The sequence below is a fragment of the Bombina bombina genome, chromosome 1 (assembly GCF_027579735.1).
Source record: "Bombina bombina isolate aBomBom1 chromosome 1, aBomBom1.pri, whole genome shotgun sequence".
Taxonomy (NCBI): domain Eukaryota; kingdom Metazoa; phylum Chordata; class Amphibia; order Anura; family Bombinatoridae; genus Bombina; species Bombina bombina.
In genome coordinates, this window is record NC_069499.1 from 488,251,864 (window position 1) to 488,270,039 (window position 18,176).

General features: G+C 36.4%; 1 protein-coding gene across 1 annotated transcript in view; it reads left to right on the forward strand.

The window, feature by feature from the left end:
* FRZB (frizzled related protein) overlaps nt 1-11,550 on the forward strand; it is a 92,249-nt gene extending 80,699 nt beyond the window's left edge. The window contains exons 6-7 of the mRNA XM_053698544.1: nt 8,377-8,440; nt 10,340-11,550. Coding sequence (XP_053554519.1) covers nt 8,377-8,440; nt 10,340-10,435 — 160 coding nt within the window. The 3' untranslated portion in view covers nt 10,436-11,550. The remainder of the gene's footprint in view (nt 1-8,376; nt 8,441-10,339) is intronic.
* Nucleotides 11,551-18,176: the final 6,626 nt, after the last annotated feature.

Below are 18,176 nucleotides of genomic sequence, written 5' to 3' on the forward strand. Positions count from 1 at the left end.
TGTGACTGTGAGGTGATTTATGGTGGCTGAGTGTGTTATAGTAGTTCTTATACTTTAATTTTTGGTCATGGAGATTACTGTTGTAAGCCGTTTTTTTCGGCAGTTAGGGCTTTGTAACCACTCTGTATTTGAAAAGGGGATTGTTTCTTCTGTGAGGGAAGTCACTCTGTGAGCTGCAGGACAGGTAGGCACCACAGTATAGCTACTGAGTTGTATAGGTAGCCTGAGGTCTATTTGGTTTGTTGCGCTAACATACATTTCTATTTAAAGACACAATACACATTTATTTTTTATTTTCAAATAAAGATTTTTTACACTTTATCCTTATTTATTACATAAGATGGATCAAGAGGCTTTTCAAACCATTATCCCAGGTGAATTCGCTGCTTGTCAGTTATGTTTTGATGCTCAGGTGTAAACCCCAGTTCCTTTTTTGTTCCTCATGCATTGAGAGAACTTTAAGTTATAGAGATAAAATATTTGACCATGAGCCATCATTATCCCAGGCAAATGCTGTTCTGGTGTCTCCTGTTGCAGATATGCCGCAGCTTTCTCCTCAAGCGTCCCAACTTTTTCAGTCTCCACATACAGTGCCCTGTGTTTCCTCTTGCAATCCTGTAGGATTTTTTCTACAAGACATTGCTTCCCAGGTATCCCTTGCGGTATCTGAGGCCTTGTCAGCTTTCCCCATGTTGCAGGGAAGGCGTAAAAGGAAATTTAAGGACACAGTAAGGTTTCTGATCAAGTTCTGGCTATCCAGAGTGTCCCTCCCCATAAGCCTTAGGAAGAAGACATGTCGGTAGCATCTGAGGGGGAAATCTCAGACTCAGACAGTGTAATTCCTTCTTCTGATGCTGATGTGGTATCCTTCAGATTTAAGATAGAACACCTTCGCTTATTACTTAAGGAGATTTTGGCTACTTTGGACGACTCCGACACAATTATCGTAATCAATCCTAAAAAGTATAGTAAATTGAACAAATACTTTGATTTTCCCTCCGCGGTGGAAGTTTTTCCGGTTCCTGACCGTGCTGTAGAGATTATTGCTTGAGAATGGGAAAGACCTGGTATTCCCTTTTCTCCATCTCCTATTTTTAAGAAGATCTTTTCTATAGCAGATTCTATTAAGGAGTCGTGGCAGACGGTTCCTAAGGTAGAAGGAGCGATCTCCACTTTAGCCAAGAGGACTATCCTCCATAGAGGATAGTTGTTCTTTTTAAGATCTAATGGATACAAAATTGGAGGCTTTACTAAAAAATATGTTTGTCCACCAGGGTCTACAATGGCAACCTGCGGTGTGTATCACCACTGTTACCAGCACTGCGGCTTACTGGTTTGATGCGTTATCTGAATCTCTTCAGACAGATACCCCTTTTGATGAGATCCAGGACATGATTAAGGTTCTCAAGTTAGCCAATTCCTTCATTACAGATGCTTCCTTACAGGTTATTAAACTGGGAGCCAACATTTCTGGTTTTGCGGTCCTAACCCACAGGGTCTTGTGGTTGAAGTCCTGGTCTACGGATGTTTCATCTAAATCTAAGCTCATGGCTATTCCTTACAATGGTAAGACCTTGTTTGGACCTGGTTTGGCGAAAATGATCTCAGATATTACTGGAGGGAAGGGTTCTTTTCTTCCTCAAGATAAAAAGAATAAGCAGAAGGGATGTCAGAGTAATTTACGTTCCTTTCATAACTTTAAAGGCAAGTCTTCCTCCCCTTCCTCCAAGCAAGATCAAGCCAAGCCTTCCTGGAAGCCCAACCAGTCCTAGAATAAGGGAAAGCAATCTAAATAGCCTTCAGCTGATTCCAAGTCAGCATGAAGGGTTGGCCCCCGATCCGGGAGTGGATCTTGTAGGGGGCAGACTCTCTCTTTTTTTCCAGGCTTGGATAAGAGATATTCCAGATGCCTAGGCAGTGGACATTGTCTCCCAGGGATACAAAATAGACTTCAAATCTTTTCCTCCCAGAGGCAAGTTTCTCCTCTCTAGATTATCTGTAGACCAGATAAAAAGAGAGACGTTTTTACATTGTGTCAAGGACCTTGCCGCCCTGGGGGTAATAGTTTTCTAGTTCCCTTTCAGGAAAGAGGTCTGGGATTTTACTCAAATCTGTTCATAGTTCCCAAAAAGGAGGGAACGTTTTGACCAATCCTAGATGTAAAATGTTTAAACAAGTTTCTGAGAGTGCCATCCTTCAAGATGGAGACTATACGCTCCATTCTTCCCTTGGTACAAGAGGGTCAGTTCATGACAACCATAGACCTAAAGGATGCATACCTTCATGTTCCCATTCACAGGGACCATCACAAGTTTCTGAGATTCGCATTTTTGGACAATCATTTTCAGTTCATGGCCCTTCCATTCGGCCTTGTCACAGCTCCCAGAATTTTTTCAAAGGTTCTGGGGGCTCTTTTAGCTGTGCTTCGATCTCAGGGCATTGCAGTGGCACCTTATCTGGATGACATTCTGGTTCAGGCGCCATCTTTTCAACAAGCAGAATCTCATACGGAGATCTTGTTGTCTTTTCTTCGATCCCACGAATGGAAAGTGAATCGGGAAAAAAGTTATCTGGTTCCAGCTACAAGGGTTGTATTTTTGGGGACCATAATAGACTCCCTGTTAATGAAGATTTTTCTCATGGAGGTCAGAAAAAGAAAGACTTTCGACTCTTGTTTTGCCCTTCAGTCCTCTCCACGGCCGTCAGTGGCTCAATGTATGGAGGTAATAGGTCTGATGGTGGCTTCCATGGACATCATTCTGTTTGCTCGGTTCCATCTCAGACCTCTGCAATTATGCATGCTCAGACAATGGAACGGGGACTATATGGACCTGTCTCTGCATGTAGATCTAGATCAGGCATCAATAGACTCTCTTCCATGGTGGCTTTCTCAGGATCATCTCTCCCAGTGTACTTGCTTCCGCAGACCCTCCTGGGTGATTGTGACCATGGATTCCAGCCTTCTAGGTTGGGGAGGAGTATGGGGCTCGTTGAAGGCTCAGGGCTTATGGACACAGGAGGAGTCAGTCCTGCCCATAAACATCTTGGAGCTGAGAGCAATCTTCAATGCTCTTCTGGCCTGGCCTCAGTTAGCCTTAGCCTGGTTTATCAGATTCCAGTCGGACAACATAACCTTGGTGGCCTATATCAACCACCAGGGGGAACTCAGAGTTGCTTGGCCATGACAGAGGTGGCCCGAATTATTCAGTGGGCAGAGACCCACAACTGCTGTCTTTCTGTGATCCACATCCCAGGAGTGGACAATTGGGAAGCAGATTTTCTGAGCAGACAGACTTTTCATCCCGGGGAGTGGGAACTTAATTCGGATGTGTTTTCCATCTTGACCCTTAAGTGGGGGTAGCTGGAGTTAGATCTCATGGCTTCTCATCAGAATGCCAAACTTCTGAGATACGGCTCGAGGTCAAGAGATCCACAGGCATTTCTGATCGTTGCTCTGGCAGTTCCTTAGAACTTCAGTCTAGCATACCTGTTTCCTCCGTTCGTTCTCCTTCCAAGAGTCATTGCTCGAATGAAGCAGGAGAGGGCGTCTGTAATTCTCATAGCCCCGGCGTGGCCTCGCAGGATTTGGTATGCAGACCTAGTGGAAATGTCATCCTTTCCACCTTGGAGACTGCCTCTGAGGAAGGACCTTCTACTTCAGGGTCCCTTCCTTCATCCAAATCTCATTTCTCTGAAGCTGACTTGCTTAGAGATTGAATGCTTAGTTTTATCTAAGCGTGGATTTTCAGAGTCGGTCATTGAGACCTTGATTCAGGCTCGTAAGCCTGTGACTCGCAGGATTTACCATAAGAGCTGACGGAAATACTTGTATTGGTGTGAATCCAAACAATACTCTTGGAGTAGAGTAAGGATTCCTAGGATTTTGTCCTTTCTCCAGGATTTGTCGGCAAGTACTCTAAAGGGTCAGATTTCGGCATCGTCTATTTTGTTACATAAGCGCTTGGCGGATGTGCCAGACGTTCAATCGATTATTCAGGCCTTGGTTAGAATTCGGCCTATGTTTAAACCTGTTACTCCTCCATGGAGTCTTAACCTTGTTCTTAAAGTTTTACAACAGGCTCCGTTTGAGCCTATGCATTCTTTAGATATTAAGATGTTATCTTGGAAAGTTTTGTTTCTTGTTGCTATTTCCTCTGCTCAGAGAGTTTCTGAACTCTCTGCCTTACAGTGTGATTCCCCTTATCTTATATTTCACTCTGATAAGGTGGTTCTGCATATTAAGTTTGGATTCCTGCCTAAGGTTGTTTCAGTCAAGAATATTAATCAGGAAATCGTTGTACCTTCTTTGTGTCCTAATTCTTCTTCTCACAAAAAAACGCTTGTTGCATAATCTGGATGTTGTGCGAGCGCTAAAATTTTATTTGCAGGCAACTAAGGACTTTCGTCATTCTTCTGCATTGTTTGTTTGCATTTCTGGGAAACGCAAGGGTCAGAAAGCTACGGCTACTTCACTTTCCCTTTGGCTGAAGAGCTTTATTCGCTTGGCATATGAGACTGCTGGACAGCAACCTCCTGAGAAAATCACAGCTCATTCCACAAGGGCTGTTTCTTCTTCATGGGCCTTCAAAAATGAAGCTTCTATGGAACAGATTTGCAAGGCTGCAACTTGGTCATCTTTGCACAAATTTTCCAAATTCTTTAAATTCGATACTTTTGCCTCAGCTGAGGCTTCTTTTGGGAGAAAGGTTATTCAAGCAGTGGTGCCTTCTGTTTAGATTCCTGTCTTGTCCCTCCCTTATCATCTGTGTCCTCTGGCTTGGGTATTGGTTCCCAACAGTAATTGATGATGATTTGTGGACTCACCGTGTCATTAGAAAGAAAACAATATTTATGCTTACCTGATAAATGTTTTTCTTTCTTGACACGGTGAGTCCACGGCCCTCCCTATATTCAGACAGTTTCTTTTTATATAAACCTTAGGCACCTCTGCACCTTGTGTTACTTCCTTTCTCTCCTTGCCCTTTGGTCGAATGACTGGGGGATTGTGGGTAGCGGAGTGATATTTAACAGCTTTGCTGTGGTGCTCTTTGCCTCCTCCTGCTGGCCAGGAGTGATATTCCCAACAGTAATTGATGATGATCCATGGACTCACCGTGTCAAGAAAGAAAGAAATTTATCAGGTAAGCATAAATTTTGTTTTTTTCGTGTAGGGCTTTTACACTTTATCTACTTCACTGCAAGGGGCACCAATGCACATATATACAGGGAGTGCAGAATTATTAGGCAAATGAGTATTTTGACCACATTATCCTCTTTATGCATGTTGTCTTACTCCAAGCTGTATAGGCTCGAAAGCCTACTACCAATTAAGCATATTAGGTGATGTGCATCTCTGTAATGAGAAGGGGTGTGGTCTAATGACATCAACACCCTATATCAGGTGTGCATAATTATTAGGCAACTTCCTTTCCTTTGGCAAAATGGGTCAAAAGAAGGACTTGACAGGCTCAGAAAAGTAAAAAATAGTGAGATATATTGCAGAGGGATGCAGCACTCTTAAAATTGCAAAGCTTCTGAGGCGTGATCATCGAACAATCAAGCGTTTCATTCAAAATAGTCAACAGGGTCGCAAGAAGCATGTGGAAAAACCAAGGCGCAAAATAACTGCCCATGAACTGAGAAAAGTCAAGCGTACAGCTGCCAAGATGCCACTTGCCACCAGTTTGGCCATATTTCAGAGCTGCAACATCACTGGAGTGCCCAAAAGCACAAGGTGTGCAATACTCAGAGACATGGCCAAGGTAAGAATGGCTGAAAGAAGACCACCACTGAACAAGACACACAAGCTGAAACGTCAAGACTGGGCCAAGAAATATCTCAAGACTGATTTTTCTAAGGTTTTATACAAGTAAAGTGATATTACCAGTACATCTATACAAGCAATTTAAGAACAGTTTACAACACAACTTTATCCACATTGATGAACCAATAACAAAAACTTTGTCTAAGCACATTACTACTGTGAACCAGCAAAATCACAAGAAAGATAAAAATATTTTATTTTACATAAATAGTCAATCCTATCAAGCTAAGCCTCAGCAATCTACTTAAACTTCTCTATATATACCTTCAAGCATAAAAGAACATTCTTACTAAATATATGGTGAAAGACTTTAGACAAGCACTCGATATTAAGCAAAACCAATAGTAAGAGTTTAAGATATCTTATATATATACGCTTTTTCAAGCGTTTGAGAACGTAGTATGATAATCTGATAACATATTAAGTATCCGTTACTAGCATACTTAGATAGCAGCTACCACAGTTCAATCTAACAGCCTGGGAATATATCAGGCATAACTTATAACATATCCAGATAGTAGCTGTCAGTAAAAGAATTAGCTGACTACCTTAAGCAAAGCTTTAAATACAGAACATCACTTATTCCACATTTGAAAAATCATGCTGGCAACAACAGTGATATTTAATTTGCAAAGTCCAAAACGTCAATATTTATAACAAGACAAACTAGACTCTGCTGCATATCACTTTAAATTAGTTACTACAAAATTGCACTACTACATGTATGTTCAACAAAGAACTTAGGAAGACAAGACCGACTGTAACTTAAGATCAATAGACAAGGTATAATAGAATCCTCAATACAGTGATATAGGATTAATAAATACCACGTATTACCACGTAAGACAAGACCGACTGTAACTTAAGATCAATAGACAAGGAATAATAGAGTCATCAATACAGTGGTATAAGGTTAATAAATACCACGTACTACATACGCTATATCAGACCTATACTGACCCTAATTGAAAAAACTGACTCCAAAATAATTAATTTAAAACCCAAGATATCACTACTTTATTTAAATAGAATACATTGGATTGAAATAAATCCGACCAAACCCTGTATCTTTTAACATTGTATATATGTAGATTTATGTGTGTGTGTTTTTGGTTTTTTATTTTAAATTTCCAAATAAAGGTTATATTTTAAATATCCTCCAGCACTCCCACTCCATAGTTATTCAGTCTGTGCCCAAATCTTGCCACCCTAGATTGGGGAAAGAGTGCTATTCAGGTGCACAATTTTTCAATCCAAGGATTGATTTAGAGTGTACAGGAAGAAGTCTGCATCCTTCAAGAAAAACATGATTTTCATGCAGGACAATGCTCCATCACACACGTCCAAGTACTCCATAGCGTGGCTGGCAAGAAAGGGTATAAAAGAAGAAAATCTAATGGCATGGCCTCCTTGTTCACCTGATCTGAACCACATTGAGAACCTGTGGTCCATCATCAAATGTGAGATTTACAAGGAGGGAAAATAGTACACCTCTCTGAACAGTGTCTGGGAGGCTGTGGTTGCTGCTGCACGCAATGTTGATGGTGAACAGATCAAAACACTGACAGAATCCATGGATGGCAGGCTTTTGAGTGTCCTTGCAAAGAAAGGTGGCTATATTGGTCACTGATTTGTTTTTGTTTTGTTTTTGAATGTCAGAAATGTATATTTGTAAATGTTGAGATGTTATATTGGTTTCACTGGTAAAAATAAATAATTGAAATGGGTATATATTTGTTTTTTGTTAAGTTGCCTAATAATTATGCACAGTAATAGTCACTTGCCAACACAGATATCCCCCTAAAATATCTATAACTAAAAACAAACTAAAAACTACTTCCAAAACTATTCATCTTTGATATTAATGAGTTTTTTGGGTTCATTGAGAACATGGTTGTTGTTCAATAATAAAATTAATCCTCAAAAATACAGCTTGCCTAATAATTCTTCACTCCCTGTATATATATATATATATATATATATGTGTGTGTGTGTGTGTGTGTGTTTATATATGTATACAGATGTATTTATATGTGTATATATGCCTCTAAATACATATACACATATAAATATATACATACACATCTTAAGACATGTATATGTATGTATCTCAATGTTAATGCCATTAGCAGCCTTTATTATAACACCTGACACCTCATATCTTTAAGCCCTTATATTTATTGTGCAATTTTTTAAAAATAATTGTTATCAGAATGTGTTATGAGTGTAACTGTACTTTGTAATGTATGTTTGTGTGTTTTGTGACACTTATTTGTTTTGCGAAACAGTTAACCAGAGCTCTGAGAATGCAGTAATCATTCTAGCATAAATCATAATTGCGCTCACACGTTTGCGTTTGCTTTCATCATGTAATACGCGCAATAAACATGATGTACACAAACACCCACTATAAACACCTTATCGCTTCGACGTAGCTGTTAGCGTGCCACTAGTAATCTGGCCCTATGTCATTTGTATGAGATTGTATACACCAATTTACTATTCTCCTCTATTTCTGAATAAAATACATTTTATATTTAAATTCATAACAGGCTTCTCCTTGTGGAAGGTTCCCTGGCTGAAAAATGGAGGGACCGCTTAGCTAAGAAGGTTATGGTAAGTTAATATTTTTTAGAAACATCAATATCTTAAAATGTTATACAGTACCCACATGAATTACAAATGTTTAGTGATTGTGCTTACAGCTCATTAGAATCATACACAACGTATAGTGAATATATACAATGAAAAATAACAATCACATTTGTAAAAGAATGCAGTGCCGTACAACATCTTCAAAAGATGTTCACTGTTATTTGCATATAACTAAGTGTTTAATCCTGCAAAACGATTAAACACATAAAGCCAGTTTCAGAGCAATAATGTAATACTGGGAGCTAGCTGAACACTGGTGTAATGACAAGAGGCATATGTGTGTAGCCGCTAATCCCTAGCTAGCTCCCAGAAGTGCATTGCTGCTGAGCTTTTCTAGTATGTTCTAGGTATGTTCTTTAACAAAAGATACCAAGAAAACAGAGTAAATTTAATAATAAAAGTAAATATAAAAGTATCTTGAAATCACATTCTACATCTAAACCATCTGCATCTAAACCATCTGCATCTAAACCATCTGCATCTAAACCATCTAAACTGTGACCAAATTCAGAGCTTGATTAATAAGCCATACTTTTATTCAACTGGCTTTATTCATACCAAGAATAATTTATTAAAGGGATATTGCACTCAAAAGTATTGTGCTATGTACATGGAAAAGTCAAGTAAGAATAGTTTAAATTTAAACTGAATCGAAAACAACAGTATCAGTTGAGTAGTTTCTATTAATTTATATTGGCTGATATGAACAACTGCCAAACCACTTTTGGTGGAAAGACCCGTAACAAGCTTGTTGTGTTTAAAAAACAAAACACTGAAACATCAGTTATTTTGAAATGGCCTACTTTAGATAAAAGGAAACAAATAGTCCCTTTAACTATATATATATATATATATATATATATATATATATATATATATATATATATATATATATATATATATATATATATATATATATATATATATATATATATATATATATATATATATATGTTATGGGTAAAGTCAGTGCATCGTATTTATGTTTGATGCGGTGACTTGATGAAGCACATGCACTCTGAGGGGATTTATGATCTTACATCAGGCTTTACCCACAGCCGCTTGGGTAATGTCCGCTTTACCCAGGTAATCCTAGGTCCAATATCTGACATATATATATATATAACATGAAATAAAAGACATGCAAAATATATCTTTTTTTTTTTTCATTCAAGATCATTTTATTACTGTGTGGATTTTTCAGTGTGAAACATTTTGTCGATATTTAGTTAGACAAAATTATTATTACTTTTGAACAATTATTAATTTCATGAATTGTTTTACATAACATTTCTTGTTTAGGATTTAACCACCCTTATACAAAATATAAACTAACTTTAAAAAGGTGCATGTGATACAATTTCTACATTAAATTTTTTACACCTAAATATATATTTATGCAAGATCGGTTTAAAATAAAACATATTTTAAGAAATATAATGGCTTCTGAGTGGCACTTTAACTAGGTGTTTAACACCCACAGGAAGTTCCGGGATGAATTAGAGCGTGTATTTTTTCCACTAATTGCCCTTTCATCAATATTAATATATCTAGGCATACACAAAGCATACATAATATACCACATAGCTATAACATTAGTCTGTGTACGACCTGAAAACCAAACTTGTTTGCAGAGGTTTTTAGGTTCTATGAAAAAATTAGAAGATGACTGCATTTACAAGTACAAAACAATGAATGTATTTATTTTAGATATAAATGTATATACGTGTGTGTGTATATATATATATATATATGTTGCAAAGTTGTCTTATTTCTTCCGTCTACAACTTTATAGCTAAAGATACATGCACAAAAGTATTGTTATATTTCTCTAAAATATTTGATTGTCTGTTTTTCCAGCGTTGGGATCAAAAACTTCGGCGCCCTCGGAAAAGCAAATCTCCTATTGCTCAGAATACCAACAAAAACAACAATGCACGGCAAGCGCGCAGTTAGATTATAATCACGTTTTTCTAACACTCTGTGGACTTTTATATTAAGATTTGCATTGTCAGAAAGCAAAGAAATATTGCACTATTTCACATTATAATCTTTTTGTTAACTACAGAAATTGTAGTTTTTGTCCTGTTATCAAAGAATATTTTGCACAAGTTACTAAGCAATAACTGACTTTAGTTTCCTGGTTTATTGATGTGTGAACTGAATTTTCCAGTTAACGCACAGAGGAACAAGTCATTGTTGTGTTGTTTTTTCATTGCTGACCCATTAACCCTTTAATGAAAAAAGTTGAATTCCACTATATGACCAAAGTAATCTCCTAGCAGTGATATATTTAGTGGGTTAAAGTCTAATCCCTTGTCTAGTTTCACAGTCATCTGAGATCTCCAGATTGGCCATTATTTAGGGATAAAAGTGAATGAACACAGAAGATGAAAAGAGAGTCACTATCATTTGACTAACCTGCATTTAAGTGGGATTAAATTTAAATACTGGCCAATTAAGAACTAATTTGAGGATTCCTATTCCAATCTACAGAAGTAAAATTAAAATGTTGACTATTGGCATTTTGTTGTGTTCGCTTGCATCTTAGTTTGTATTATTTCCCATATATGGGATGTTATGTATGTTGATCATGTTTAAAATAAAGGTGCTGCTTAGGCTGTTATAAACACAATGATTAAAATCTTTAGCTAAGCATGTCATATATTGTTTTAGACCATGGGATTACTATAGAACAGTCACTTTAAAAACTGATGCTTAAACTTGTACCAGACTAAAATGTAGCCAACTGCCTATAATTGAATTAGCTTTTCAATATTAAACCACAAAGGAATATACATCACTGGGTAAAAAGAAGTATTGTGTATATATATATATATATATATATATATACACACACACATACATTTGAATCATATAGTGACTTAATAGCATTGTATGGAGTGTATGGAGAGTACCTCACAACATATGTATTATTGTTAATAAAATGTGCAATACCTTTACACTGAGAGCATTCCCACACAACTCTCTCTTGAATGGTATATAATAATGCTAAATATTTTACCTACTGATAAACACCATAAACATTAAAACAAACCATGTCATGTCAATTGTGTTTTATTGTAGTAATAATTGTGCTTTTTCTATGACCCTTGTACATAAGGTAAGTAAGCACTGCTCATGTGTATTTTCCCTAGTTCTTGCACAATGATTGCCAGCAACTTTGTGTTTGACATTACTTTTACCCACTGAGCAGGCACTTTCATGGGGTTTATTGTTATATACCACCAAGATGCCTTTTACTACATAATTTATGGCAATTTTTCTGTTAATGAAATAAGGGGATAGCAAAGTTAAAATTAAACTTCCATGATTCTGATAGAGCATGTCATTTTAAGACACTTTTAAACTAACTTCTATTTTCAAATGTGCACATATCCGACACTAGTGGGAGCTAGTTGCTGATTGGTGCTTGCACACATTTGTCTCTTGTAATTGGCTAACTAGCTGTATCAGCTGCCAGTAGTGCAATGTTGTTCCTTCAGCAAAGGTTAACAAGATAATTAAGCAAATTTGATCATAGAAGTCAATTAAAAAGTTGTTTAACCCTTTGAGTGCTAAGCTGAATTTAATATTTTTCTGTTTTTTACTATTTTCAAAAAACATTTTTTTTATTTTTTTTTATTTTTTCCCACAGATCCCCAAGACTTATATAATTGGAAAGGTTAGGTGATTACCTTTCCAATGATGGGTCTTGGGGGTCTGTAGCTGTTTTGATCCCTGAGATACAGGTTTCTAAGCAGCATGCCCCCTTTCCCTATACTTTGTATTGACAATTTTAAATAAAGTTGCACATTGACGTCATCACATCATTGCGCGTGATGTCACCGCATGTAACGGGAAGCCCCGGTGATGCCTGTCACTATGCAGGCCCGATCGCCGGGATAGGAGTGGGTAGAGGCCCCCAGATTGCAAAAAAGGTAGTTGAGTGCTAATGTTCTATCCAAATCACTAATGAAAATGTTGGGATTTCCTGTCCCTTTAAGGGCTAGTGGAGCGCTAATTTATAATGCACCTGTAAGCGGGCAAATTTGACTGTTTACGAGTGCACGATAAATAACCAGCCATTACTAGTAGGTGGTTTTTGCTACTGCGAGCTTGTGGTAGCAATTAGCGCTTCAAAAATTAAACAGAGGTCAGACCTCTGGTTAATTTTTAAAATATCCCCCAATTGCCTCTAAAATAAAGTGTTTGTTTCCTTATTTATTTATTTTTAAATTGTAGCATTAAAAAACTAAAAAAAAACTGCACAAAGCAGTTTAATGGGGTTAAAGTGTGCTGGTGTGTCACTGAAAAGAGCCTTTAAACAGTGTATGTCTATGGGGACTGTGTGTTTCCTGTAAATATATATGTATATGAATATATGCATATATATTTATGTGTTAATATGTGTATATGTCTCGCAGTGTATACCGAAATTATGGGAGGGGAATTTGGGGCAAGAAGGGGTTAAGTAGCACTCGTTCCCTATATGTATAGTAATAGTATTGAAATCATTCAACTAATATAAGTATCAATCAGTTAAAAAACTTTACTTTATTAATCACTATTTAAGACCTAAATAATTATTACACAAAAAGCCCCTAGAAAAATAGCTTTTACAAAATAGGCTGCAACATCCAGAGATAAGATACAGCTCAAACCACCCCCCTGTATTCCTGGCCGGTAACAGGATACGCCGGCTTCAGGTGCCAGGGATGGCTGAGTGTTCCTGTAAAATCTTGTGCAGTCTATATCAAAGCGTGGGAGCGATATGATAATTATTGTTAAAAACAAAAAAGCCAAACTTGTAGCAGTTTCAGCTAAAAGTAGTACACAAACGCGTTTCGGCCGAGTAGCGGCCTTTCTCAATGTGTTTTCTTGAAAATGACAAGCCGAGTGTGAAGCTGTACACGCTTTAAATAATCCAGTTCTGTTTCTCTGTGGCCAATGGGAGCGCGGCTATTGCACACACCCATCTTATGGCCAATCACCAGTGCTGTACTGCTCAGGCACATTTCGATAATAGGTTATTTCGGAATGGCTGTGGATACAATGTCAGTGCCCAATCAGGATTCACCTATATTATATATGTCGTTCTGCGTTGCACTGTCCTACAGAATAAACTGGTAATGTAGCGATTTGCTCACATCACTCATCTATATCTACTATATTAGCGTGCACCATTTAAAGAAATATTTTTTTTTTTTTTTTATTTTTTTTTTTTTTTAAACAAGCTTTATTTGAAAATGAATAAAGACATTGTACATAGAGTAGAAATACAAAGGGAACAATTTGTGGGAGCGCAAAGGGCAGGACCACATTACAAAAACCTAAGTACAAAGATGAAAAGCTTGACATTTTTATAACTATTAGTTGATCAATTCTGTATGTGCTATAAGGTAATACTTGTTATACCGTCTCGATCTATCGAGACACACTTAGGAAAGGTAGAAGAGGGAAAAGTTATGAATAATTGGGAGGAGGAAGGGGAAGAGGGAGAAGGGAGAGAGAAAAAAAAAGAAGAAAGAAATATTCTTTTTGTACCGATATCGAGTACAGAGTGACAGTGATTATGAGAGATGGATTGTGTTACCCCGTTTTACTCTCTATTACTTCTGCTCGATGTCATATTATTATCCCTGTTAGTAAAAAGCATTATGGCGATATTATATCAAAAAATCATTGTTGTGAGTAAAACATGATATTATGAACTGTTATTCAGAGCGATATTAACTTGGACTCTATATATGCTGTGACTTTCACATATAAAGCCAAGTCACAAAGTTTGTAATATACCGCTCATGTGGGACATAATTATAATTATGGATTTCCATCATTCAAACAGAGAAACCAATTTGCCTAATAGTGTTTAGATGTTAATCAGACAAAGTTTGTATTATCTTGTGATTAGAAAACACCACTTAGATGCACATTATTAGCGTTTACTATGGTATAAATGAAGAGTATTTTGTTGTATTATAAAGCTAAGACATCTTCTATGTGCTTAGGTCAATTCTTTAAAGACTTAAATGTAACTCTCATCTATTCATATTTTATGGTTAATTTTGAGTTTGAAATCAAAACATAACATAATGCGTCTCATACCAGTTCATGTATGATTCTTATCTCACTAATTTTTAACATATATCATTATAATCCCAAAATTGTATTTACTTCGGAATTCTGGGTGCACTTCTAGATAAAGATATTATATTGAAACTCTTACATATGTACACTATTATTTACAGAATTATTTACAGTTGTATCGAGTTTCACAGGAAGACCCAAAAGTTATTATTCTCATTCATGCCCTGTGGCATCGCAGAATTCAAATTAAATATCCATTTTGCTTCCTTTTGGAGCAAAGTTGTTTCTATGTCTCCTCCACGAATGCCTGAATGTAGGCTTTCTAAACCCCAACATCTGAACGTATTAGTTTTGCCCTTATGATGGTATAGAAAATGTCTCGCAACACTTGTTATCTGTTTTCCATTTTTAGTATCTTTCTCAGCATTTCGAATATTGCTAAGATGTTCAGTCATCCTCTTTCCCATAGGTCTTGTGGTCATACCTACATATAATAAATTACAGCTGCAGGTTAAACAGTATATGACATTGGGAGTTTTACAGGTTATATGACTCTGGATGGTCCACCGTTTATTGAATCTATCCATCATTACTTTCTTTTTTACCATGTGTGTACATATTTTACAATTTCCACATGCTATGGAACCTTTGTAAAGAGGGGGCTTTTTGGCATTTCTATCAAAATGGCTTTGAGTTAACTGGTCACTCAGGTTGCCTGCTCTTCTGTACGTGAATTGGGGCTTTGTGGGGATTATAGAATTTAACTGGTCATCAGATTGTAAAATATGCCAGTGTTTAAGTATTATATTGGATACTTGATTACTTTGACTGGAATATGTTGAGATAAATCTCAAAGAATTGAGATTATCCTCTGGCTTTTTGGGTTCTAGTAATTCCTGTCTATTCTCATTTATAGCTCGCTGATAGGCTCTCTTTAAGGATTTCCTTGAATACCCTCGTTGTAGCAATCTATCTCTTAGTTCATTTGCTGCTTTCTGGAATGACTCAATAGATGAGCTATTCCTGCGAATCCTTAGGTATTCCCCTATTGGCAGGCTTTTTATTGTGTTTGGATGATGAAAGCTCCGCGCATGCAAAATATTGACGTGCACCCAGAATTCCGAAGTAAATACAATTTTGGGATTATAATGATATATGTTAAAAATTAGTGAGATAAGAATCATACATGAACTGGTATGAGACGCATTATGTTATGTTTTGATTTCAAACTCAAAATTAACCATAAAATATGAATAGATGAGAGTTACATTTAAGTCTTTAAAGAATTTACCTAAGCACATAGAAGATGTCTTAGCTTTATAATACAACAAAATACTCTTCATTTATACCATAGTAAACGCTAATAATGTGCATCTAAGTGGTGTTTTCTAATCACAAGATAATACAAACTTTGTCTGATTAACATCTAAACACTATTAGGCAAATTGGTTTCTCTGTTTGAACGATGGAAATCCATAATTATAATTATGTCCCACATGAGCGGTATATTACAAACTTTGTGACTTGGCTTTATATGTGAAAGTCACAGCATATATAGAGTCCAAGTTAATATCGCTCTGAATAACAGTTCATAATATCATGTTTTACTCACAACAATGATTTTTTGATATAATATCGCCATAATGCTTTTTACTAACAGGGATAATAATATGACATCGAGCAGAAGTAATAGAGAGTAAAACGGAGTAACACAATCCATCTCTCATAATCACTGTCACTCTGTACTCGATATCGGTACAAAAAGAATATTTCTTTAAATGGTGCACGCTAATATAGTAGATATAGATGAGTGATGTGAGCAAATCGCTACATTACCAGTTTATTCTGTAGGACAGTGCAACGCAGAACGACATATATAATATAGGTGAATCCTGATTGGGCACTGACATTGTATCCACAGCCATTCCGAAATAACCTATTATCGAAATGTGCCTGAGCAGTACAGCACTGGTGATTGGCCATAAGATGGGTGTGTGCAATAACCGCGCTCCCATTGGCCACAGAGAAACAGAACTGGATTATTTAAAGCGTGTACAGCTTCACACTCGGCTTGTCATTTTCAAGAAAACACATTGAGAAAGGCCGCTACTCGGCCGAAACGCGTTTGTGTACTACTTTTAGCTGAAACTGCTACAAGTTTGGCTTTTTTGTTTTTAACAATAATTATCATATCGCTCCCACGCTTTGATATAGACTGCACGAGATTTTACAGGAACACTCAGCCATCCCTGGCACCTGAAGCCGGCGTATCCTGTTACCGGCCAGGAATACAGGGGGGTGGTTTGAGCTGTATCTTATCTCTGGATGTTGCAGCCTATTTTGTAAAAGCTATTTTTCTAGGGGCTTTTTGTGTAATAATTATTTAGGTCTTAAATAGTGATTAATAAAGTAAAGTTTTTTAACTGATTGATACTTATAGTAGTTGAATGATTTCAATACTATTACTATACATATAGGGAACGAGTGCTACTTAACCCCTTCTTGCCCCAAATTCCCCTCCCATAATTTTCATATTACTATTTAAGGGTTAGCACCAGGGATTATTACATTCCCTTTTTTCCCTATTATTACAGTCACATTTCCAATTTTATAATTTCTTTTTTCACATTGCAGTGTATACCATCACTGCAAGACTTACCCCCTACTCAGCTGTGTCTCACGGCATGAGAACGAGGCTCCCATTGAAGCCTATGGAAGCACACTTAAATTTTTGTGCGCTGGTATTACTGAGTGGAGTGCAATATTTTGGGCTCCACTCGTAATCTGGCCCTCAATATCTAACACTGATATGTCCCTAAAAGAGCATATTAATGTAACAATAATGGTTCAAAATATCTAAAACTATTTTTTTAATATTAAGTAAGGATTTTGATTGTGTTAAAATATATCGTTATTATATATATATATATATATATTAAACACACAATGTGAATCCGCCCTCCTTAAGCCAACCACCTGAAGGTTCTGTGTAATCAACAATCTTCAACAAAACAGGAACCAGCCAGGATTTTTTCAAAAACAGGGGTCAAATTTATATATATCCATATATATTTATATATATCCAATTTTTTCATAATGTAAGTTAGAAAAGAGCTATACATTAAATAATATTGTGCATTTTTATAACTGTTTCCTTAATGAAAACATCAAGCAAAATAAAATATTCAGTCTATTTAAAATCAAATAACCTTGTAATAGGTAACTTTCTAATTGGCTTAACATAGTGATATTATTATTTTTATGTTGTGGAAATTCTAGGTGTTCAATTTAACCCACTTTGATTCAGAATTTTTTATAGATAACCATAGTTATCATAACTATTCATAAAACCTCCCAAAAATACATGAACAACTTATGAAACAAACTGCATGATGAGGAGTTGAATACTAAGAAAAATGAAGTTTTTATCAACATTTATTAACAATTTTTAAGGCTTAAGTATATTTTTTTAGTTTCTTATTACAGCAGTACAAACTAAATCAAATTCTTTGTTATATAAAGCAGTCTTGAACCTTGAAATAAAAGGTAGAAAGTTAAAAAAAAATGTGAACATGGTTTAAGTATTCCTGGCATTCAATGATTTATA